Genomic DNA, 26,376 nt, shown 5'->3' on the forward strand with positions numbered 1-26,376 from the left:
GATGTTGCTGCTATTATTAGATGCATCAACCAATGCTGCAGAGAACAACAATAAAGAAAGATCTTTATGATTGAAAAATAATGCATTCACAACTACCATATTAATGCTGTACTGACCTCTTCAGAAATGTCATCCCAACAGCAGCATTTAAATACATGCTGTTAATAATATTAAGTATTGAAAAAGTACCCACTCACTAACATGTTTTCTGCTGCTAGAAATGAAGAGGGTAAGACTGTCTTTTCCTGTAACATTTAAACTATCTGACACTGATACCATCTAGGTGTTTTAATGAAGATTGTCGACTCTATTGCGAAATAGCAGAATTTATTTAAGAAGTAATGTTTTCAGGTTTAATTAAATCATTAAATGCAACTCTGTCAAAGGATGTTTTAAATGTTAATGCTTCTGTTCACTGACCTGCATTACAAAGCCCTGCAGTGCATCGGTAAGGACAAAAGAAAGACATAAGCTATAAATATTTCATTTTATAATATATATATATATATATATATATATATATATATATATATATATAATTATTATAATTATTTCACATTATACATTTCCATTTTCCAAAATGACTGCTGGGAAACATCATCATAACAATGTAGATGTCTTGTGTGGTAGGTCATACAGAACCGGAAGGCTTGTCAACTAATTACAAGACATTGCATGTTGTGACCAGCAGATGTCAGTCTTTGCCAAAATATATTTCCATAAATCGTACCACACAGAGGCTCAACAAGAGGACAGTAGAACAGTTGGGTATCATTAGTTTGACGTAAGTTAGGCTATATCTTATTCTGTGTTTGCTGAAGGTCAGCGTGATAAAATGAGGATCACTCTACATTATGTCTGTGTGTGTGGGTGTGTCTGACAATTCCAGGTGACCCTAAACCGTGTTTTCAAAGCCCAGTGCAGCACATGTAAGTATGCAGTTAAACCTGCATGTTCTTATTTTTACCTGTTTCATTTTGTTTTATTCTTTGAATATAAAGACACTGGCTATGGTGTAAGATACAGTAAAAAGCACGTTGTGTATTAGTTGGCATTGTTGCTTCAAGATCCTGGGTTCAAATCCACTGGCTTCCACAGGAATTTGCATGTTGTCTCTAGGTACTCTGGCTTCCTCCCACAGTCTAAAAACACGCACGTTAAGTTAATTGGTGATTCTACATTGTCTGTCTCTGTGACAGCTGGCATAGGCTCCAGCTCGAATTTGATGTGGATGGGCAGTAAACACTGTCAGAGATGTTCTTAGAGCTGTTTTGCTTCTGTGTACCCGTGTCAGGCACCAGATTTTGCGCTGACAATAAAAGCTGAGGAAGTAAAGCACTGATTTCAAGCAACACGATTATCTTCAAGTCATTACACACTTCCTATGGTTAAACACTGAAGATAATACAGTCATACCATCTGGGTGGAAATGACTTGCTGCTAAAATGCTGAAGTAGCCATATAAACCTTAGGGGACAGAGAAGCTTGGGTATGTTAGTAGAGACACAGCTGTAATATGCAATGTGAGGTGCTTTATGCAGTTAATTCAATACAGCACAGAGGCACTAGGTTTTCATAGAGGAGGGTAATAAATGTACTTGTTGGGTAATATTGTTGCACTTACTGCCAAATTAGTGATCTAATTAGATAACAATCAGGTTTAGTGTGACTCTTTGTGTTTAGTGTGACAGGGGCGATCGTGGCTCAAGAGTTGGGAGTTCGCCTTGTAATCGGAAGGTTGCCGGTTCGAGCCCCGGCTTGTTGTGTTCGTTGGGCAAGACACTTCACCTGTTGCCTACTGGTGGTGGTCAGAGGGCCCGGTGGCGCCAGTGTCCAGCAGGCTTGCCTCTGTCAGTGCGCCCCAGGGTGGCTGTGGCTACAATGTAGCTTGCTGTCACCAGTGTGTGAATGATTGGATGTGTAGAGCGCTTTGGGGTCCTGAGGGACTAGTAAAGCACTATACAAATACAGGCCATTTACCATCTTTAAAAAAAATACTCTACTTTCATATTCATACATTAGAGAAAATCCATAACGTCTGCTATTATCTGCGGTTTTCACTTGATATCAACTGGCTTTAAAGAAATAAACATCTACAAGAGGATTTTTCTGTTAAAATTAAAAGTTGCGACAGTATCATAATAAAAACACCACCGTTAATTAGGTGTTATGAAAGCCGTGTACATACTTTGACATATTACTTCCTCATTAGTACAAATGAAAACATTCACTTGAGTATAAACTCTGCAATTATGTATTTTTTAATTCTAAACATACGTCATGTGCAACGTGTCTTTGACGTTTTGCAAGACGCACGAGAATTTGTTGCAAGCAGTCTTGCAATTTATTCTGTCAACATACTGTAAGACGACAGTGATTTTTCTGTTAATTGCTTGACTCATGCATTAAGCTGCGATAACACAATGGAGGTGTAGTGGTTGAAACTGACTTGTGTAAATTCTGCATGGGATGGTTTGTGAATTTTTGAAAACAAGCTTCAGAAAATATTTTTTATCATTACTTTTTTTCTAGAAAATTAAATGCTTGATGGTAAAAATTCCAAAAAATTTCTTGTCCTATATATATATATATATATATAGTGGACAAGTGCATAAATTAATAAAAAGAAAAATATAAATAGCTGTTAACGAATCCTAGCTTGATAAAACAGCACACATCATAATCTCATGGCCATTCAATGCATTTATTTCAGATGTGTTAAGCAGGACTTGCTCATATTTTTAAGGTCTGACAAGAAAATGGCTGATTAAATATAACACGCCAAACAGCCTTTAGATTGTTTTTTTCATCACAAGACTTTTAATATGTACATAGAAAGTCTTACACTAAGAGTGCTCTCTCCAGCGACACATAAAACCATTTAAAAAAACCAGATAAATCAGCTTCTAAGACAGACACTCTTTCATGGACAAGTTCACTGAAATCCTCCTTTAACAACATGGCATGTCAGACATTCCTGGGACTAGTGGTTTTAATTTAGAGTGAAAATTCATGCTTTTTTTCATCACTTTATTTACACCTCTCTAATTGGTGGAAAGTCTTTTTAGAATGTCATTTGGTGATGCAGATCTTCAGAAATCACAGCGATAAGGAGCTTAAATTTCACCGGTGTACTCTTGTTTTAATCATTTTCAACAAGTAAACATATATTTTTCTGTGGCCAGAAAGAGATGAAGGGGTGCCGTAGATAAGAGCGCGATGAAGAAAGTGCACCCTGCAACTAGAAAACAAAAAACTGGATCCATAAACTGATGAGATCTCATTTTTTGAAAAAACAGATACTCACCATTTCTAGGTAATGACTTATTTTTAAACAAAATAACAACAGATCTACACAACTATGCCCCCTGTTCCCGTTCCTCCAATATACCAACACACATGCACACCCACGTTATACAAAACCCGAGTCTGTACAAGTGTTTCATTAGTAGCTATGTGGCGTTTCTGCTCATGCCATCTGTCATGAGGGGAACACTGTAATTCTGCTTCCACACAGCAGTGCAGCACTGCAGTGCAGAAATGGTAACGCTTTATACAATTCCCCAGTGCCGTGTTTTCTTCTACTGCAATTACCTCTGTCCAAATTGTGCAATAAAATTACTATGCTGTTAATTAGAGGCTGTAATATAAAGACACAGACATCCTTTTGGCAGCTGATGACGTTAAAAGAAATCAGCTTATGGTTAGATAGCAGTAGAAATGCATACCCCAAGTGCTTAAAAATGCATTTAAACTCTGTAAGATAATATAGTACAATAGGCTTTTGCACAGCACACACTTTTAGTTGTCATAAAAGCACAGGTGTTACCACATTAAAATCACAGGGACAGGAGCCCAATCGGCTACGTGGAATACAGCCAGAGACATCATAAGAGAGTGACATGACACAGAGACGTTGATCACGTCAGCATGACTGGCGCTCTGCAATGAGCTGTTAATTAAGCAATAATGCCGTGTAAGTGTGTGCTCACATAAAAAATGCCGGAAAAGAGAAACACTTTGTAGCTCTTGGACAATCACCAACGTTTTAAAGCATTTAAAAAAAAAATCCTATCTATTTATGGCCAAGTGACCACTGAAATTAAAATAATGGCTCTCTCCCCATTCATTTAAATAATCTCAGGAGAAGTCTTGAATACTTCCTGTGAAAGAAAACAATATGTTGCAAGTAAAAATCCTAGCCAGCAGCTGGCGACTGTTCTGGTTTGGAAGTCTTTAGGAAAGCAACTTTATTGCTCTCTTAAGCTAAGACCTCAGTACACACTTTCCCAGACATACTTGGTTTCATTTGCAAGTTTCAAGTTTTATTAAATACACAATCGTGTTCATTTTTGAAAATTATTGTCCCAAAATGTGTCAAATAGATGATAAAGCAGGTTGCTAATGTATCAGCTCATCCAAGACAGCTGCATTCAAAAAGCTCACAGCTTCAGGACCTAACCAGTCAGTGATAACAGGATGGCTGTTTCCATCCCATAGATACTGTTTTCATATTAGATGCTTTATAATTTTTTGGTAGCAGGTAGAAAAACTGTAAGAATCCCATCATGTTGTAGATGCTAGTTGGCTAACATGCCACATTAGTTCACTAGCTTACCTAGATTACAACCTTATGTATTATGGTGCTGATTGCACACAACAATAAATGGTACAACAGGAAATATGTACTGTATTACACACAATTGCTTTTATAACCACAACTCAGAATACTAAAGCTGTCCACACATAAACAGGCATTTTGGTAAATGTAGTCTTTTCTGTGTGTTTGGCCCTTCATCCTCATGTCAACAGTGTTTTAGATAAAAACTCCTTTGAAAACTCAATTTCTGCAGAAGTTATGAGATAAAAATTTTATCTCATAACTTTATTTCCCTTCCTGACATCAGACTGTGCTGTTGTGCTATTATTTGTGGGATTTTGATAGGCCGACATTTTTTTATGGTTAGGTTTATGCAACACTTTGGCTTTTTTTTTTTCACTTTAATGTGTCTGATTATATTTTTCCAAACAAACTCAGAAAAATCCCCATTTTTAAACAACATAATAATACATCCTCTTTGAGCCAATGAATGGCAAATTACATTTGTGGGATTTGTGGGATATGTTACTAATGCAATAATCATGCAAATGACAAATGTACAAAAGTTAGCTTTTGCTTTGTTTTTGATCGTATGTGATTGTAGACTCCTGGGCTCTTGCTATTGTTCTGTCTAGTTGTCCTTTAAGACCTCATTATCATGTCGTTTTGAGCTGCTTTATCTGAGATGTGTTCAATTTCCAAATTAAATCGAGTCTAAATTTGGGACATTGTCTAAATGTGTGGGATGCGTGGCGGCAGGGAATGAAAAACAATCTGCACACCTACAGAACGTGAGACACCTGGTCACCTGCTGCACCAATCACGCAGCAAAGGACAGGTCACCAGCTGGGTGTAACAATGCAGTTGATATGCAGCATTAGCAGTTTCATCACAGGCAAATCAACTTTGTTGTCATTATGGTTGTACAGAAAATGTCACAGTGCAGCATGCAAGACATACAGTACATACTATACAGTAGTACAGCATTGTAGTGAGTGGACAGTCTCATGTATATCACAGTTTTGACTGACGGGATGCTTACTGGACCACGGGTGTGATCAGTATTTTTTTCTCTCAAAAAGCCTTTAAGCTGAATCGGTTTTGGCCGTTTTTCAAGAGACATAATTTTAATCAGGGCTAGAGTGCCAGGGTATTGTCAATATAATCCAGTGATGAAAAGCACCCATTCAAATAGTAAGTACAGTAAAAAAAAAAAAAAGCCTTACTTGTACTTTATTAAATAAAATGTTATGATACTTAAAGAAACAATAAACTTAAAACCTAATGCTTGTTTGGGTGAAAATGTCCTGCAATCCCCATTATTATTAATCAGACACTTAATCAATGTTCCTCTGATACACCACAAATGGCATGGCTATATGAAATCTAAATGATGCAAATAGCTGTTCAGTGTTTGGAGCTGTAACATGGTTAGGTACACTTGAAACACTTGACTGTTATTAATGTGTTATACACCTCATCTTTCGTCTGCCCCATCCATCCACACACTCGCCAAACTGAAGAATATCCATATAGGCAGGTGTACCCATTCACCTCTAAACACTACACCAGTATGCATTTAACACATTTGCTGCACCGGCTGGATGAATCATTCAAACATGACAAAATCAAACAAAAATGTACCGCACGAGGTGTTTTGAAGCAACTGCATTTAGAGAATAAACACGAGAAATCAGTGTTAAAATAGCAGCGGCCGTGTGACTCCAGTGCTGACATTTAGTGAACATTTAATTTGATAAGCACAGGTTGTGACTGAATGAGAGATAAGGAACATAAAAAGCATCACACTGAAGCCTATTTAACCAGATAAAAACATGATGGATTCAAGGGACTGGAAACTATCAGGGAGAGGAAATAACATTTTTTTTTCCTCCAACTATCTGCTTTGAGGCTTGTCTTTGTATCCTGGCACTCTGCTGGAGTTAGAGCGCTCTCACTGCCCACAGTGCAGTTGCCGTCAGCTCTACAAATATGTAAAAGCAGCCAGTGTGACGGGGAGGAGCATGGGAACTGAATGCTGATCAACTCATTCACAGTCAAGCCGCATACCAGCCACACTGACACATTTCATCACCTGTACTATTTACCAACTTTTTATCTCTGCAACTGACTACTTCAAAAAGGAATTACTCAGAAAATATGCCTTTTTTCTCCTCCCCCACCACAGATACAATGTTCTACCAACAGTACAGAAAATGACTGAAGTTATTTTGTTCAGCTGGATGCCATCTAACTGCTGTGTGACTGCCTTTGTGTTGTCTTTGGAGCTGGGGGGTTAAAGTCTACAAGGTATTGCGCTTGAGAAAATAAAATATATATTGCACAGCAAACAAAGCAATAGCGACAGACCTTTTTATAATTTGGTTTAAAGGATGGGTACTGCATGCATACAATATGTGAAGTGAAGGTTTCCCTGACTTTAAGTTAAAGGAAAACAGATTCAGTGTTTTCACTATTCACTTTGACTCAGTGTGTCTTTTGGAAATCGCTCTCCCCAGTTGTAAGTACAAAGTGGATGTGTGACATGCAACCACCAGTTCCCCTAACACAACTTTCATATGTCATATTTTCTAACAGTTGCAACATACAGTAGATGCTGACTTCGGTGACATTCATCAATGTTGAATGCCAAAATAAACTAAATAAATAAATAAAAAGAATTCAATGCAATGTCTCTAGCAGCGTTTTTTTTCTTCTTCTTCTTTTCTTTCACACCAATTTATCATCTCATTCAACAGTTTATAAAGAACCGGGGCAATAATTAATTGACAAAAATAAACAGCATTTAAAGATTAAGACACCAAAGGTACTCCAAGACAGAGCTGCTGCAAGGCTCAAACTTGGCAGTTTTCTTAAAGAAATAGCGGAGCACTCGGATCACACTGAAGCTGACAAACAGATAGATTCAGCAGACAGGTTAATGGTGACACACAAAGAGAGACATAAGATGCACAAGAGAGAGTCCAACGTTTCTTTTAACTAGTCCACTGCGAATCTCCATCCACCGCTCTCTCTTGCTCCTCTCTCTTTATCGGACCAGCGCCTCACCAGCGGGCTACTTGGCTCGTGTAGTCCTCGGTGGTGGCTGGGAAGTCACTCTCAGTTTCCTTCTCAAAACCTCCTCCCACTCTCCCGCCTCTGTTGCCACCGCCTCTGTGTTTGGGCGGCCAAGGCCTGACCTGGTCTCTCTGCTCCCGCAGCCAGCGCTTCTCCTCGCGCCTCTTCAAGCGCACTTCCTGGTGCTCCCTCTGGCGGGTGAACTGGAAACGCTGGAGGAACAGGTCCTTTGCATATTCGTACAGCTGCATGTCCAAGTAGTTGAGGTCCTCGATGCGTTTGCGCACAGTCTCGCTCAGGTCCACGTTGGCAGCTCGCGTGCTGTTAATCTGCGTGAAGGCAGAGATGAAGCGCAGGCTGAACGTCCGCTCAAACAGGTACTGGGTCTTACGCTGAAACTCGGTCAGGCCGTAGAAAGCCATGTTCTTCAAGTTGCTCATGGCGCTGCTTAAAAGGATGTGGTTGCGCTGGCTTTCGTTCATGGAGGACAGATTGTAGCAGCCCACCAGGCTCAGGTCAGCCAGCATGCGGACCTGACGGTTGTTCGCCAAGTTCGACGGGCAGTTCATGAACTCTGTCAGGGTGACGCCGGACCAGTCATCCCCACTGTAGCAGGTGGGCAGCTCGTCCTGGGTGGGTGAACGTCCATCACACATATGGAGGGCGGTCTTCCATGTGGCTCCTCTCTGGACATGTTTCCACTCGCTCAGGTAGCGGGAGACTGGGTCGCGCAGCATGGTGATGTAGTAGAAGTTCCTGCAGCCAAAACAAACACAGTTAGAGAGCTGTGAGCGCATCACTATCACAGAGGGTCGCCCTGCATTGTGCTGACAGATGGTGACTTTTGTCTGAGCATAAAACTTCAAGGTTGAATGCTAATTGGAAAACTGAAACTCTCACTAATGAGGTTGTTACAGTTGGTTTCTATATATTGCCCTTGAAAATTGAACCCTTGCACCGGAGCAATGAATTTACAAAACTGAAATAGGGCTGTTTCCATTCCACAGATTTCTTCCACCTGCCAACACAGAGAATAATTGGGATTCAAGACACAGAGTAACCCATAGTCATGGAGAAAGTGGGTAAAACTGACCCAGCTAAATCCTAAACATGTCATTTTTGCAAAAATAATGAGGTTTCAGCTGTCGCGTTTGAAATCTGTAGCACATTTAAATGAGTATCCTGTTGTTATCAACAGCAGGGCTTATAGAAGAGAACACATCTGATTTGCTTTTTTTTTTTGCTGATGAACAAATGGTAAACACCCCCACACACAACCCAAGTGAAAATGCCAGTGAAAATGTCATTTTCACTCAATATGGAAAACAAAGAACCAATCACGACTTCAATGCATAAGATTGTTGCAGTGTCGACAAAGGTGTATATGAAAAAAAAGAGTGAGTGACAAAGCTCTGTGGTTGACAATCAGTCTCTATACTAATAACATAAAAAGCAGCGACCTATCCCAGCTGTCACAGGGCGAGCGCACAAATTAGATAGAAGTAGAAGATTTTAGTTTTCGCTTCACAGTGACAACCTACTCAACTCATGCTACGACTGTCCTTCGTACCAGTCTGACCTCTACAAGCAAATGCTGTACTGGAGCTGCGTCAAAGCCCATTCAGATGAAAAACAAAGATCAGACAGGTGTTGGCTAGGTAAAGCTTTCCTAAGATGATTCCCCGTGAGATTCATGCATATTTAATGACGCTGCCGCCCCCCTGAGAGCAGTCCGGGCAGGTAAAGTGGCGTGCGACTTCTGAGATTTCACTCTGAGACCAAAGCAGCTCTCAATGCTGCCTCAGTGCTTTCAGAAAAGCAAATATCTGCACAGTCTTACCCACGAGTGGGAAAAAAAAGTTACACAAAGAGTTCTCTTTGCTTATTCGTCTGGTAGGATTGAGTACGGGAAAAGAATAAGGGGTTGTGAAGTACTATCTGCACACAATACACTTGGTATACTTTAATTTTTGGTAAACCGGAGGCACTTCCAAGCATGCAGCTGGCATTTCACCCCCATATTAATATTTTATTAATTCCATTTTAATTAAAAACATTTTAAGACAGAGAGAATATGAAGTTGATCACATGTAAGAATGGCATAAATTCAAAATGAAGAACATGCAAGTGAGTTTATGGGATGAAGATTCATCTTAACAGTGCCAAAGGAACACCACTCCTGAAATGTTACCCAGTATGAGTCAGGCAAGAAGCTGTCATTACATCCCCGGTAGCAGCAGCTGCATACTGGCACTTGCTCCTGGAGTAGGCTGGCTGCAGATACATCCTCATTAGACTAGGGACATAAACACATGCAGCAAGTGTTGTTTGAGTGCACTCGACAGCCCAAAGGTCAGTTGTGTGCACCATCAATGTCAAAATACATCAGGATCAGTGGGTGTGCAGAGCTGTCTCGAGGAGGCTTTCCCTGAGTGATACAGATGGCTGTCGAGAGGGGAGGGGAGGGGGGGGGGTACGCTGACAGGATTCTTTTACTTCTGACCTGTGGTAACACCAGTACCACCCTCACATTTACTTCTCACAAAAAACAGAAAAAAAACACACTGTAAGGCTGTTGTAGGAAAAGTGCAGCTTGTCTTGTACGGCAAAGTGGCGCCAAATCTTGGCATCCACTTGCCAAGATTTCCCAGCCTATTTTAGCGTGCTGAAATCCCGAACCCCGCTGAACTCTAGTTAATCATGGATCAATAATGGATAGGAGGCATATTGCGGCTCATTCTGCCCCAGAATGCTCATCTCTAAAGGAGCAGCAGCAGCAGCAGCAGCAGCATGACTTCAGTGGAGCACAAACTAAACTGGGGCCATTAAACAGAGATGAAAGAGGAATTTAAAAGTATGGATAAAGATGGAAACTAAAGTGGGGAGTGGAACTGAGTAAGAAGCAGGTGCTGACAGGAATATTAAAGTCCAGCGTAATTTATACAGACGTATATAATGGACATGGAAGAAGCTTGATAGCACGTGAATGAAACTATATCTGACAGACACAACAGAAAAAATGTCTTGCAGTAATTTGATTCAATGGCTATAAAAAGGTATTTGTTATTCATTTAAAGTTTTTTTTATCATAAGCTTCATGTTCTCAATAATTGATTAAAGAGCTACTTTGAGCATTTTTTGAGAGAACAACACACACTCTGTATCTGTAATCCATAAATATTTATTCTAAGCAGGTTCTTGGGCATTCAAAGTGACTCAAATAACAAATAAAAAAAATATATTCGAAGAACTCAGAAAGAATACTAAAAAAATTGTAGTGCTTAGAGTAGTGTGCTGATGTACTTCAGTGGTGGTGTTATAGGGACATATCAAAATATAATGCAATGCACAACAAAGCCAGGAAAAAAAACACAAAAAAAAATACAAAACCCCCCAAAAAAGAAGCACAAAGGTTCAGTGCAGAGTTTTAGACTTAGCACGATAGAGCTATGGAGTCTGCTGTTTAGTACACACGGACAAAAAGACAAACAGGCCCCATCAAAGGCAATGTCATGGTGATGTGATAGTACTGTATTAGTAAATACAGGAAACGATAACAGAAAACTTTCTGCATGTTAAAAATCATAAAAAAGGCCTTTAGTTTTAGAGGAAGAATCGCAACCTCCTGAGATCTTGTTTGGGATGCATTTTTAATTTCTCCAAGCTATCTGGGATTAGCTAGACCTGATTAGTATAAAAATGAAAGATCATCTCTGAACAGAAAGTAATTTTAAAAAGGCATCACTTCTTAGGTTGACAGCAAGTTTTTGTGCTTTTTTTTTGTCACCATTGCAACTGTGGAATTAAAGAAATTATTTTATGGCTACGATATATTCTGCATCATTAATGATATAATCTATAGTATTGATACTGCATTAAGATGTTTATTAAAACCTGCTGACTTTACATTAACCTTTTATTACAGGTACAGCTAAGACCATTTTATACACATTGCATGTTTGTGCTCATTCAGTGTTGATGCTCAGTCTATTAAAGAAGGTTTTAAGCTTTGTGAAGCGCGATGTCTTCACAATCTATTGTGTAGGTGACTTGGATCTATAGAAGGTTAAAAGTGCATACATGCTTACAAAACACATATAGTACATATAACCTAGAAACAGGCTTGAGTGAAGGCCTGAGTATATTCAGCTTCTTGTTGTAACCTGTGGCACTTGAGTTTGCTTAGCAACAGAAGACAGAAGATGGGTCAAAAAGAAGAAAAGTCCACGGGTATCTCCAGGGCCTGAAATCATCGCCATATTTGGGAAAAGATGTTAGAAAGAGGAACTTCTGTGTCTGACCTTAGCTCTCAAAATTGTCTCATTGTCTGTACAAGATGCAAATGATGTTCTTAGAAATACAAAAATATGTTATAGAACGCCAGAAGGGGCGTTTAACCCTGATGATATATAAACCATTCTCTGTGTATTTTTGGCAGAAGTCCGCAGATGTGATGCTGTGTACTTCTTCCCGCACGTGTGTTCTTAATAAACTCTTTATCTGATTGCACTCTACTGGGCCTCCATTGGTTTGTTTTTGTGCCACTTGTTGAATTTGGGACACAACTAACTATGAAACACTTTATTAAGCAGAATGAAGCAGAAAGTACAGAAAAACCTAAATGGAATGTTCCCATAAGGGGACGCAGGGTCTCAAGAGGTTAAACCACAAATTCATGCTACACCACAAAGAGATAAAGACATTTTTGTTGTATCGTTCCTTTTTGGATGTGAAAATAAACCAGAAACAACTTGTAGCAAAGTAACAGACGCAGATGTAGCCTTGTTCGGTTTAAAGACATTCACGGTAGGTCAAGAAAGTGCTAACAAAGAGCTCGAAAGCTACAAAAAACTGTTATGGAATGTGACATAACAGTTCCACAGGAGTATAAACGATATATTTTATTTTTTATTCTTTTGGAAAAATATTTCCTCTGTGCACAAAAATCTAATAATTTTCTGTAAGCTTGAAACAGCTTATACGTAGTAAATATCAGTATACTCATGCTGCACACTCGGCGAGAGAGTGAGAGCATGTTTAATACAATCACAACTCTAACATTTTAATGCTCCGTTTTGACCACACTCATTTTAGCAAATTTAATAGTTCACAGACAAAAACAATAAACCAAGCACTCATGGTGACATCATTTTATAGATAGCTCAGAATCAGATGGCACTCCAGGATATGTCAGAGAGTCGGGTTATTAAAAATGCATGGCGACGGGTAAATTATTGTTGAAATTAGTTTGGATTATGTGGCTATCCATCCAAAACTGACATGAGATATGTTCCTAAAAACAAAAACAGCCTCGTGTACAAGAAAAATCAGGGGACTGATTTCATGCTGTACAAACCCTGAATACTTGTATGAGAATTTCATAGCAATCAATCCAGTTGTTCAGTGACCATCAGATCCACCAACCGACTGAAGCTGCCGACCCCTGAAGTGCTGTTCAATGAATATTGTCAAAGAAATGTAACCTCCTAAACCCATACTACATAAAGAAACGGGTAGTTCCAGCCTCAGCTGGTGACAGTGAACAGACAACTGGCTTTTAATTGCCTGTAATTAGCCTCAGTGACACAATTCCAGCCCACTGCTTCTCCCTGATTGCAGGCTGCTGAAAAGGACATTTCACTTTCAGCCTGAGCTCATCTTGTTTGAAAGTGGACAAACTGAATTCACTTATCAAGACATTCGTGTGTGGGAGTTGGATATTGTTGTAGGTGCTTGAGGGTGGGCTAGACAATAGGGAAAAGCAAAACAATATATTGCTGTGAGCCGGGCAAAAAGTGGTTCAGAGCAAAGGCTAACGCACTGAGCAGTAAATAAGTAAAGACGGACCAGGTCCCAGTACAACAATGGGACTGACTAATGCTGCTGGGATGTAGACGCCGTGCTTGTGTGACAGGGAGTGGTGGTGGTGGTGAAGCGGTGCTTTTGTATTGGGTGAAGGCTCTTACTGTCTCTTGACTTCTCTGATTTATTCTCACAATGTAACAGCCTTGATTTCTCTCCATTATTCCTCTGTGGTTCAGGAGCATCAAGAATAACATTGTTTTACATCTTTTTACTGCTAATATATGAACATATTTCCCATCATGAAGCCGCCACAGTCAAGAGAGTCAGTCGGATTATGGAGGACATGTAACATCAATCTCTGATTGTTACAGTCACAGAGTGAGGATGAAAACAGCAGAATCAAAATGTCATTCTCCTATTTGGCAGCATCTTCCTTATGAGTCTTTTCAAAATATCTCAGTGCTTGTTGTTGTCCGTCTATTTTAACTCTGCTAAAACTCACCACTTAATTTAATACCTTGCCTCATATGAGCCGGGGTGTATTTATGATTAGCATTACACTGCCTGATCCCTGCAAGACTTTAAAGATTATAAACGAGTGTATCACATTTAATGTCTCTTTAATTACTCTATATTCTAGAGCATTTTAATTTATAGGTTCATATTCATCTTTACTACTTTCCCCGCTGTATGTTCTGTTATGCTCATCCCCCCTGTGTCATTTTGAGCCTCTCAACATTTTAGAGCAGCAGCCAGGAATTGTGGGTAGGGTGAGTGGAGGGGATAAAACGCCTCAAAGGGCCCCAGCCACATTCGTTAGTCAGATGTTGAAGTTACGTGCCACTCATCTACGGGGGCCATTAAGGGGCTCTCGGTCAACTTCGTGCTATGAGCGATGGGAACATTAACGCATAATGTTCGGCTGAAGTTAGAGCAGAGAGAGGCCTGCGCACTTCTGTGCCGCAACCTGGACGTGATTATAAGCAATATTCAAATCAACCTCACATCTTTGGTTTGTTGAGCAATTCAAATGGGTGAGGTGTTGAGCCATGATACACGAGTGCTGTTTCCACTCGTTACTAATTAACCAATCAGATCCTGACTTAAGCCCCAGGCTATTGTATGTAATTTCTACTGGGGAAAGAAAAAAGAAATCCTAAATTTAGTCAGTAACAGCTGCAGAACTGCAAGGTGAAAGTGAACAACCTCTGGGCACTGCAGATGAGAGAAACTTGGGAGAACTTTGAAATAAAATAAGTCTCCGTTTGCTTATTATCAGTTGTGTGTGACTTGAAAAACTCAGTCAAAAGCTGAAAATTTAATTTCCACACGATCAAAACTGTTAAAAAAGAGACTGAACAACAATCAGGAGTGACTAGTGAGTGACACTGAAGTTACGCTCTAAAGATTCTCACCGGCAACCCAACCAAATTTGATGCAGAGAACATGAAGCACTTCTAATCTCAAATCCACTTTGTTCCTATAGTTAGCCCCCTCTGTGTTTGTGCCATGCTTGGTGATCTTAGCAAGTGGTGCCAGATGCATTTTAGAGCAAACAAGGGCTGGAACCCTGGAAGATGGGAATAAGCAGCCATTACTGGGAATAAGAGCTGGTTTCTGAGATAAAAACCTGTTACAAAGCAAACAACAACCAAATCAAAAATCAAATAAAAACAATAATACTTACAGAATAAAAAGTAATAAAATTATAAAAATATAAAAAATGCTGTCAAACTAACTAATCTTTGACATTATTAATGGTGTTTTCTATCCATTGTTTAACAAAATATGTTTGCAATAAGGTGGAGAGAGTTTCTGAAACCCTAACTATATAAACAAGTATGTCAAATATTCCGAAAGACCAATCACATTGAACAGATTCCAAAAGTGAAGAAGATGAATTAAAAATTAATTAATAAATAATCTCCATCTGCTATTAGCTTTAAGGGTCATAATGGCAACTTAGAGTACACACGCGGCACGTGGATATTGCAGTATTATTAAATATGTCTTATTAACACCATATCAATTCTTACTTTTTAATTATCAAAATGATCAACACGAGTACCTGTGTATTGGATCACTGTCTTAAACAGCTGCCTCCTGCAAAATAGTAACAAAAACAATTAAGAGAAAAGTAACAGAACAACTCTTAAACTTGCGTCTATGGTGAAAAAAAAGAATTTTATTTTCTTATTCTTATCTTTTCAGCTGTTTTCTCACCACTTGGTCATATTACACATATACTCTTAAATAACAGTAAAAATGAAAAAAAAAAAATCAATTAAAATTAATCAAATTAAATCAAAAGTATAAACAGAAAAATAAAACTAAGATGAGCCTGTAGAGAGTCTGTGTGCATTTATGGTCCTGATTCTGACTGTATGAGCTACCAGACATGACAGGCATTAAAAAAGTAATCTAGTCCCAGCAAGAAGTAACCCAGTACTGCATCATTTTAAACTAAAAATGTAATTGCTAGCAAATCATGACATAACAAACCAACCAAAAAATAACCACAGCGCTCAAAAACAAACCTGATGTAGTCGGTAAAACGTTAGTTTAATTTTTAAGCTAATGAAAAAATTGCTTCATGGTGAATAAATAATATCTAAAAATGGCCCCTGTGTACTTGAACTTTATTGCTCATATTTGTTGTGGAAGAGTCAAAAAGTCCAAACTCACAGTCAAAGGCTATTAGCAGCTGCTATTAGTGGCCAACATTAGGATAGACAAAATAGAAACAGAAGGTTTAATGAGATATAGTCAGTATAGCTGTGAATAGTAAAGAAGACCTCCAAACATGCGCGGTTAGTACAACATCTTGTAGCTGGGTTTTTTTATTTCATGATATTGAAATTCCACAGTGTAAAAAAGCCTCAATAACAATATTCAGCACTGCCATTCAAAAGGGAGAACATACCATACATTGAGATAAATATCTCTAGGAGTGGACTTCCGAAGACACAGTACAGAGTACAGTACTCCACATGAATGAGTATCCCTGTAATTTTTCACCTCAGTTGACCCCTGCCATTTCTCCCCTCTGCTTCTCCCCCATGTCCTACAGACATTAGTGTTCCCCCCGGATCCATAACCTTTTCTTAAAGGTTGTCACATTAATCACGCTGCTGATTTCACTCGTCAGTCTCCCTCTGTATCTGTTGTGTTTGTCTCTAGTTATGCTGTGCATTGTCTCTCTTCGCTGCCACCCGCTTGCAGCACTTGCATACAAACAGCCATCACTCACCTTTCTCGCTCTTTGTCTTGCAGCTATTTTCCGAAGACTCATCAGTCAGGTAAATCATGACACTGATAAAAGCTGATGACAGTCACGGCAACACAGCGCTAGTCTAATTCTGTCTCAAAAAACAATTTCAGCATGGTAAATGGATATATCTAAAAAACTAAAACATACATCAAGCTGAGAAGATTTTTTTTAAAATGAAAGAAAATGAAAGGTGTTACAGAAGATGGTTATAACTTTCTATGATGCTGTTTCATAAACAGTGTTTTCAGATGACTAACTTGCAACAACTAATACAGTAAAAATTCCCTGAATTTCAACATGATGAACTTTGAAAGCCCAAAAGGTTGTACCTGTAACACTTTCTTGTTGTGCAAATACCCGTCGTCACACAGCAGAGGATACTCTGAGATTAGTTTAAATTAAGTAGGGAGTCATGTTAATTAAGCTTAAGGACCTTCATACAAAAATAGGGACAACACAATTTGTGATTTTGAGGAAAATTATTATTATGTTGTTGTAAATAATTCATTACATTCTCCAACTGAACTGAAAAATGTGTAGACAATACAGCAAATGAACATTTGTTTGGTACACCATAGCCTACATCTGTTGCCTGATGCCTTATACTCTTAATTTTGGTGACCCTCAATAGCAGTGCTGATTGCTAGTGGGCACATGTATATATACATGTGCCCACTAGCAATCATTTTCAAAAAAGAAGGTATGCAGAGCAAAATTGGCTATTTAACATTTGTCCAGCCCTGAACTAAAGTCTGGCTATTACATCAATGTCATAGCGTATATCTTTGTAAATTGTTTTACATAGTAAGGTTCAAAACAGAAGGAATTTGAATTACCGATTCTTAAAAACAAGTATGGAAAACATTTTTTCCCATCCATAAGTCAAAAGTTCAGTTTCTTATCTCAAATTTCCAACTTACTAAAATCTTACTTTGATGTAATCACTTGAAATTTCTACTTATATCTTCTGATTTTGTTTCTTTTTCAGTGGTGGAAACACACTTACGAAAGCCATTATTTTAACACCACAGCAGAAACAATTAATGGCTATAGTGGGGCTGAATCCTGTGCACATGTCTAACAAGTTCAGAGAGGTAGCTCCTGGTGTTTTCCCTCAGCATGTCAACAGCAGGCTGAGCGCTAATGTGGCTCCAGCAGCAAGGGCAAAGGAAGCAGGACGGCTATGTCCAACTTTTATTTTTAATCATAATTTGCTGTACGTACTATGAACTATTCTCATTCACTCTGAGATGGAGCAGCTGAAGAGTAAAAGGTGAATTCTTCTTGTTTTTCACCAAGAAAAACATTTATACAATAGCTGTTCCCTTCCTGATTTCTTAGTTGTCTCTGCATTTGCCACACATTAATGTTTCAGATCACCAAACTAGTTTTAATTTCACACAAAAAGTAATTACAAAATGCAGTTTTGTAGCTTAAAAGTCATTGACCTTAACCGTTGTTAAATCATTAACTGTGATTGGCCACATTTTTTATAAAGCAGAGGTCCGTTTCACTCGTCACACCCACGCCTGTTTACTAGGCTAAAAGATCTCAAAAAGCAACACATCATGCCACAATCTAAAGAAACTTAAAGGCAGATAAAAAACAAAGTCACTGACATCTATCAGTCTGGAAAGGGTTAGAGATCCTTGTGTAAGCCTTTGGGAACTGAGCGAACTGCAGTTAGAGCCATTATCCACAAATGGAGAAAACTTGGAACGGTGGTGACCCCGTACAGGATCGGCCAGCCTACCAAAATTACTCCAAGAGCGCATCGACAACTCATCCAGGACGCCACAGAAGACCCCAGAACAACATAAAAGAAGTTTCAGACTTCACTTGCCTCAGTTAAGGTCAGTGTTCATGATTCAACATTAAAAAAGAAACTGGGCAAAAACGCCATCCACATGAGAGTCCAAGGACAAAACCACTGCTGACCAAAAAGAACACAAAGTCTCGTCTCACGCTGAACTTTTTGGAAGATTTGGTCTAAAATCTGGTGTAAAACTAAGACAGCATTTCATAAAAATCAGCTGTGAAGCGTTTGCTTTAAATTACCAAGACAGCGGGGTCTTAGGCAGTAAAGCACGTTTCTTTTAATTACACGCTAAGCACAGATCGTGACTTTGAATTTGTTTTTTTAACTAGAAAATGAAATGACACCAGAGCCCCGGTACAGCAGTGGCACTGCCCTCAGCTAAACTACCTCAGGTAGACCCGCACAGATAAGGATACAGTCATCTATGACAACTCCTCATTCAGTGTGTATTAAATTATAGTAACAACAACTACACACGAGCAGAGGCTTCCAAAGAAAAAGGATGGTGTAAATGAAAAACTCTTTAACACTTTGAATAATACAGCAGATGTAACTCACCTGAAATGCTTCATGATTATGCCAAAATTTATAAAAAGCCTGCCCAAGCGGTGTATGATCATCTCTAAACATATATTTCTGTATCTGTTAAACTAGTGGTAGTTTGTCTTAGACTGAACAGGAAACGCAGGAGCAGTCGGAGCAGAGAAAACAATCAGATCAAAGCTCTCAGAGGAAGTTTGAATTTACAGCCTCCTGTGGATAAAAAAAGAAAGAAATAACCTTGAAAGTAATCTGTTACCTACCGGAAGCTGCAGCCCTTTATTGTATTTTCTTTATCAGCCTGTCCACTGTAGTGCCAAAGGACAAATGATGCTGGACTCTGATGCTTATCTCACTTAGATTGGAGAACATTTAAAAAAAAAAAAAATCTCCACTTGGGGCTCACTCTTTGAACATTCAAGCAAACTAAACAATGTATATTGTTACTGCAGCAGTGATATCAATTCATAAACCTCGCAGTACACTTTGTATAATAAGAATTTGCTTACCATCAACAGAAGCATGTCCTAATGGAAAATGCATGTTAAAGAGAAACATCACAGCATTTCTGGTAAGTGTGAAGAGCTCCTATCTCTGATCCCGTTCATACGTAAGCTCAAACATGGCTGAGTTTGTGTCAGATTAACTTGATAAAAATCGTGTCATATAAACAAGCGATGAAGGTGAAAATTCATGCCACCAGCAGCTGAGAAGAAAAGGGTATCAAAACTGTTAATTATAATTTAATGCTTTCATGTATTGCATTACACTCTGCTGCGTGAATGAAAGAACACCAACGCCCATGAAATCTGCATAAAAATTTGTTATATTAGTATCAACAGACTTTGAGACTGCAAGACACTCAATTAGTAACTACTCAGTATACTTAAATAATATCCCTTATTTATATACTCAGTGTTAAATATAAATACTGTATGTGATAAAGCCAATGAAGACACAATATCTTGAATTTTAATATTAAAAAACTTCACATTCAGCAGAAGAAATTGTCGACGTTGTTATTATAATGGTCCTACATGAAATCCTGTAATGGTCATACATGTCGAATTTATTCACAAATATATACAATTTTAATATATTCAGTTTTAATTGCATGGAGGTAAAGACCCTACGATAATACAGAGAAATCCCCAACAACAACTAACTCCTTAAGGAGTAGACTGTTACCGTGACGATGTAGGATGGAGTGCAGGTCCTTTATTTCAGCAGCAGTCAGGCTGTACAATACCCACCCAGGATAAATGCTGTTTAAAAATACATGTATATTATTATTGCTCCCACTGTACTCTATGTATATATAAGGAAAAATCTCAGTGTGTGTTTTGGCTTTTTTGTACACTGTTCTCCAAGTTATTTATATTTTTTTCTATTTCTAGTTTTTCTAATATATCTCTAATTCATTTTCTTTCTTGTGTTGCTATAACAAGTGAATTTCCTCTGTGTGGGATTAAATAAAGTCTATGTCTGTCAAACAATCCAATGATCTCCGATGAGTAAGCACGTGGCAACAGTGGGAAGTAAAAACTCTTTTTTAAAAGAAGAAACCTCCATGGGAATCAGACTCAGGGAGGGTCAGCCATCATCACTGAGCGATAGTATAGTATTATATAAGAAGCCCAAGTTCTTCATGTGCACTTATTTACAAATCAGTGCTCGTTATCCATCACCGGCACCTGCCTGATTTTGTTTAAACAATTATTGCACACTTTCTGTAAACCCAATAAACTTCATTTCACTTCTCAAATATCACTGTGTGTGTCTCCTATATGATATATTTAACTGACGTTTTCATTGTAACAACCAACGATTTATACAGGAAAATAATGACGATTAACAAGGTTGCCCAAACTTTTGCATCCCACTGTAGATGAGAACCGGAAGGAGCATGTTTGGAGGAGTGGCCCTGATCCTGAAATTCTGATACTTAGTCTCCAATTATGCAATCAAAGTAATGTGATGCTATCCTCATAAGATTTTTCTTTTTACTGCACTACAAACATCTTAAAGGTCTTAAAAAGGAATATTTCATGCATACCAAATACAATACTATTCCTTTAAAAAGGGAAGGGGCCTATTTCTACTTTTTTCGCAGAGCTAGAGAGCACCACACCTGGTTTGGAACACCTGACTGAAACTTGTCATGGCAGTGTGAGTGGAAATGGGCCAAAGGTCATCAATCTGCACTCGAGGGGCATTCAGATCGACTGCCGGAGACTGTTCGTAAACAGATGAGAGGTTATGCCCTCTCCCACCTCACCACAGACAGCCACCTGTTATCATGTGACAGAAGTTCACCCATGCTCTGTGTCACAGGATGCACTGAGCCAACCTGTGGCAACTACCTAAGGACCATCATAAGAAAAAGACTTTGTGTGTTCAGATGAAGAAACCCTTTTAACCTCAGCACTGATGTAGCGTAAAGAGTAGAAGACAGTGAGCTGATTTGAGAAAATGTATTGCGAGCAATAAATAACTGATATCTTGTGCTGTAACTGTCACAAACCTGCTGTGCGTGAAGATGTTTCAGATATCGCTTGCTCCAAAGGAATTATCTTCTGCAGGATACAGATGTCTAGATATTCTGGATCAAAAGGCCACAGCGGCGTAGATATTTCTCAAGTCTGTCTGCTGCAATGACTCGACTTGAAAATGTGTTTAATTTCTGAGATTTTAGTCCTTTTTTCACCCCTCTTTTTGCTGTTATGCATTTATGTTTTGTTCATTACATTTTAAACATTTTCCAGCAGAGAGTAGTGCTCAGACTCATCACATGGTCATCAGCGTGCATCCTAATGCTACAGGCTGTGGCAGACAATGTGCCAAGGAACATTTAGTCGTCTACTTGACATTCATAGTCTGCAAGGTTTTCATTTGCACAAAACTCACTGCGTATGAAGGCAATTTAACTCTCTCATTAAAAAGACATAAACGCCTCAGAACTTAATGGCATCTCGCATTAAAAAGAGTGAGGCTTTAGAGTTTTGAGATTACATCTTGAGATTGTCACGCACATAAAAGCACGGGGGCTGGTATCAGCTCGGCGTTGACTCTCGTCACAGTTTGGAGGAAAATAGTCAACGGCGCGAACACACCGTCGTTCAGCTATTTATCAGCGAAGTCCTGCATCATTCAGACAAGACTTTGCTGCAAGAGATCATTTTCATGCAAAGATTATTATAATAGCGTGTCTCAGTTGTGCTGAGAGGATGCGTGTCATGTCTGTGTTTCAAGACAGTTTCTACAGAGAGAGCAAAGAGCAGCAAGAAGTTAACCCATTAGCGATTGTGATCTTAATTAAGCACAAACCAGCACGTTCCCTTTAGTTATCTGCACCGTTCCTTATGAAATGTATTACAGGGAGATAATGTGGTGCGGAGCAGGCAAGCGTACAATCAAATTCATTTGATTGTACGGTAATTCATCTTGATTCGTCCATCTTTTACAGACGTTATGTGTTTAACCTTGTGAAAAAGAGAGCCAGACAGCGTCACCGTACAGCATTGGCAAAGAGAGCTTAAAGGGATATGACTTCTCTAGGTAAAGACTTCCTCCATCCCTGAGGTCTTCAGTTTTAGCAGTCATGAAAATTTATATCTATAACCAGGGGTAAGGTGATGCAGAGTGATGAGAACACTCCTTTATCGAGCCACTTTATGAACTGTGATATTACGCATCCTCCTGACAATAAAGACATTCTCGGTAGGCCGTAATAAACAGGAGCACAAAAAACGCAGCGTCCTTTCAGCATCAGTGCTGTAGTGTTTCAGTTGTATGCTTGTTTAGTGGCTTTAGACGAGGATTACACGGGGAGCTCTTGTATTTACCATCTCTCTGGTGAGCAGATGTCCTTGGCCTGTGAGAGTGAGGGCGTTATTCAGCCTGCACGGTCTCTGCAGTGCATCTGTTCATCTCTGGGCTGTCCTGTTTCTCGCACACGAGATGAGAACGAGACTGGAGACATGCATTATTTGTAACTGATACCATTCCTTAATGGTGTCTGTGCTCCCCCTGGCAGCCCGTAATGGACCGTTTTTGAGGTTCTGTGCATCTTGTTCAGCTTTTTGATGGTGACGGAATGGGAACAGGGGGTGTCACCTGGGAAGAAACAAGAAGAACGATGGGACCTTTCATTTATTTGTCAGGAAGCTGGCATTGCCAGCGCTTGACATGGTGTGCATTCAGAGAGTGCTTGTATAAGCAGTGGCAGACACAACAAGGGTAAGAAAATTGCCCTTGAAAAGAAAAATAATGCAATTCTTCATTTTATAATGCAGAAAAGAAAGATTTGAAAAATGTAACATATTTAAGGGAAGAATTGATACCTCGTGCAAACCTTTTTGGAGATTTCTCATCTGCTTAACTGCAACACCCGACTTTGTTGTTAGGCAGCTCATCGTGTAAACATAGAAAATACACAGATTGTTTGATTTTTATTAGTTTAGGCAGATTTTGTTTGTCTCGAAATGTGAGATAGATAAAGATAAGGCTACATTTTTGAGTAACCATTAATCTTGGTAATTGTTACTGGAGAAAAAAACATACACATGCTGTGCTGAAAACTAGCAAACAATGAAGAAAGAAAACAATGCTTTGCAGATTGTGGGCCTCCAGTTTTCACTTCTTTAATGCACATAAAAAGTGATATTTGATGAAAGCCGATGAAGAGCAGTGGTGCTTGAAATGTCACAATTTCTTTTGCAATAAATAAGTGAAAACTGGAGCTTTGCAATGCGCAGCACGTTTATTTATTTGTATTTCTTTTCTCTTTTTAAAAAAAATCTTGGAATAAAAGGAAAACGCATCAGTTTAGATAAGTGATTCCAAACTGTCCACAACACCAGTATAAAAACTCAATGCTAAATCAGTGGAATATTCTTCTTGCTGCCCTTTCAATGCCTTTCTGAAGATATCAAACTGAGGAACAAATCTTAGGTAGCTTCCTGCCATAACAGGTAAAAATGTCACTGACAGGTAAAATCAGCACACAGCTGAATATGAAATACACCTCAAGCTGGGTCGTCACAGGCTTCCCTGCCTTACGTGTTCTTTGTGGTGCTCATGCACCCCACAGTCGCTGACACAAAGGTTCCTGATTCACAAACACAAAACGTGTCCTTGCTGCAATAAGCAGCAGCTGCAGCGGCGTATAGAAGCCCAGGAAGATCTTTACCATGTGCACAACCTAAACCGCAAGCTTACAGGGATGCAAACCCTCTGCTTAAGATGCAGCTAAGGTATGGTACCACTCACGCAAATCTGAATTGCTGCATATCTTTAATGAGATCTGTCATCTCATTTCAGCTCATGGGAAAGTGGCAGTTCGACCTCCTCTGTTTGTAAGGCAGCAGAGAGGAAAGATTAAAGTGGCAGTTAAGTAGTGCTTATACAGAAACACAACTGTGGCACACTTAGAATAGATCCCATATGCTTTTTTCCCCCAAACGACAACTTCTGGGTTAAGTTTTAGTTATGTTGAGTGTTAGAGTGAGTGGGGGGAAACTGTGATAAGAGACAATTCATGCAGACGAGACAACAATGCCCAAAATATGATTAGACAAACTATAGGTTGAACAGGAAGTGTGAATGCCCTTTTACATTCGTAAGCAACTCCCTGCTGCCCTAACTGCTCTTGTGTAATGTGAGACCAATTAGACATCGTAATATGACAGCACAGCTTCAGTTACCATGATAATGGAAATCCTCCTGTCTAATTATGCTCTCCTTTTAATCTTTCTCTTTCAAAGATCTTTCCAAGAGACAGTGGAGGAGGAGACAAGGCGTGTACTCACATGGTTTCTGAATTAATAATACAGCCAGAGGAGAGATGCAACTACACAGGCTGGCAGAGGAAACCACAGTCCGTGTCACATCACATAACACAGTGCTGAAGACACTGAGAGCTTTGCATGCTGCCATGAGCCTTACATGAGCTTCTCCGATTTCACACACACACGCACGCAGCATTTTATCTGCTTAGTCCCCTACTGGATGCATTTAATGTACCAACAATACTAACTTTTCAGTAATAGTTTGATTCTTTATCCTTTCCTTGTGGAATTTCATTATCTTCAAGACCATGACTGCGACCATCATCATCACTGTTGAAGTAATGTCGTCTCCCTCAGGGTGATGAGTGGGGGATTATTAATGGCAGCAGCAGCTGTCCACAGGTATTAAGATACAAATACAATCGAGTGATATTGCCCCTCGGTAGATTGCTGTTACGACAGCTTTCAGCCGCTCAAAAATCATTAAATTACATGAATTGCCGTGAAATTCAGCGCAAACGTACGTTCGTCTCCCCTGCAGCTCATGTCCACACTGACTGTAATAACATGAACCCCTGATTTTCCCATCTGGTGCCATCATCAGGGCACATTTAAAGATGGAGTAAGCCATTCTAATCCAATACACCATCAATTCATCCACCCCTCAATCCATTTTCTTCCGCTTATTTGAAGTCAGGCCTCGGTGGCAGCAGGCTAATCCTATACACTTTTTGTCAAATTCAGCAAATTTCTTCTCACAGTCCACTTGCTGGCCATGCTATGTCTGTGCTGACAAAAAAAAGTAGAAATAAATAAAAAAAAAAGTGGGAGTTCCCCCCCCTAGCAACTGGCTCAGACCGCTCCACACAACACTCACACAGATATTCTATCTAGTCAGCAACAGGGTGTGTTTGTGAGAGATGAGGCCATAGGGAGAATTTAGGCACTAAAAAAATAATCGTATCATCATATTTCATAATATATATTTATAATATAAGCAGCTTTGAAGGAGTCATGGAAGAATTAATGTAATACAATCTGTCAAGATGATGCGATGGTTGCCTTAGGATAGCAGCTTAGCACAAAGAGAAAGCATTTAGCCCGCCTCTTGCCATAAGTAAAGGAAAGAAATCTTTCTTTCAGCTTGACTACGGCTCATAAAGAACGAGTCCCTATTAGCATCTTTTTTTGGCTCAGCATCAGCATCTTCTTTTTCTTTTTTTTTCATTCTTAGAAATGAAACTTCAAAAACTTCACAGTAAAGAATAACTGAACTACAGACAGGAGGCTCGATACACCATCAGAGCTGCTTTAATTCATTGTAGCATCAATTCAACAAGATGCTGGAAACACTGCTTAGAGATTTTGGTCAATATTGACATATAGTGTCACACAGTTACTGCAGGTTTGCACATCCTTGATGGAAATTTCCAATCCCACCACATTCCAAAGGAGCTCTGTTGGATTGAGATCA

The 26,376-nt window shown here is 39.2% G+C and overlaps 1 protein-coding gene across 1 annotated transcript in view; it reads right to left on the reverse strand.

The window, feature by feature from the left end:
- Window positions 1–2,797: 2,797 nt before the first annotated feature.
- Window positions 2,798–26,376, reverse strand: part of hs6st3b (heparan sulfate 6-O-sulfotransferase 3b) — an 80,416-nt gene continuing 56,837 nt past the window's right edge. Inside the window, exon 2 of the mRNA XM_040005636.1 lies at window positions 2,798–8,434. Within this exon, the coding sequence (XP_039861570.1) occupies window positions 7,666–8,434 (769 nt within the window). The 3' untranslated portion in view covers window positions 2,798–7,665. The remainder of the gene's footprint in view (window positions 8,435–26,376) is intronic.

This window comes from Simochromis diagramma, unplaced genomic scaffold, assembly GCF_900408965.1.
Source record: "Simochromis diagramma unplaced genomic scaffold, fSimDia1.1 OVJJ01000501.1, whole genome shotgun sequence".
Taxonomy (NCBI): Eukaryota; Metazoa; Chordata; class Actinopteri; order Cichliformes; family Cichlidae; genus Simochromis; species Simochromis diagramma.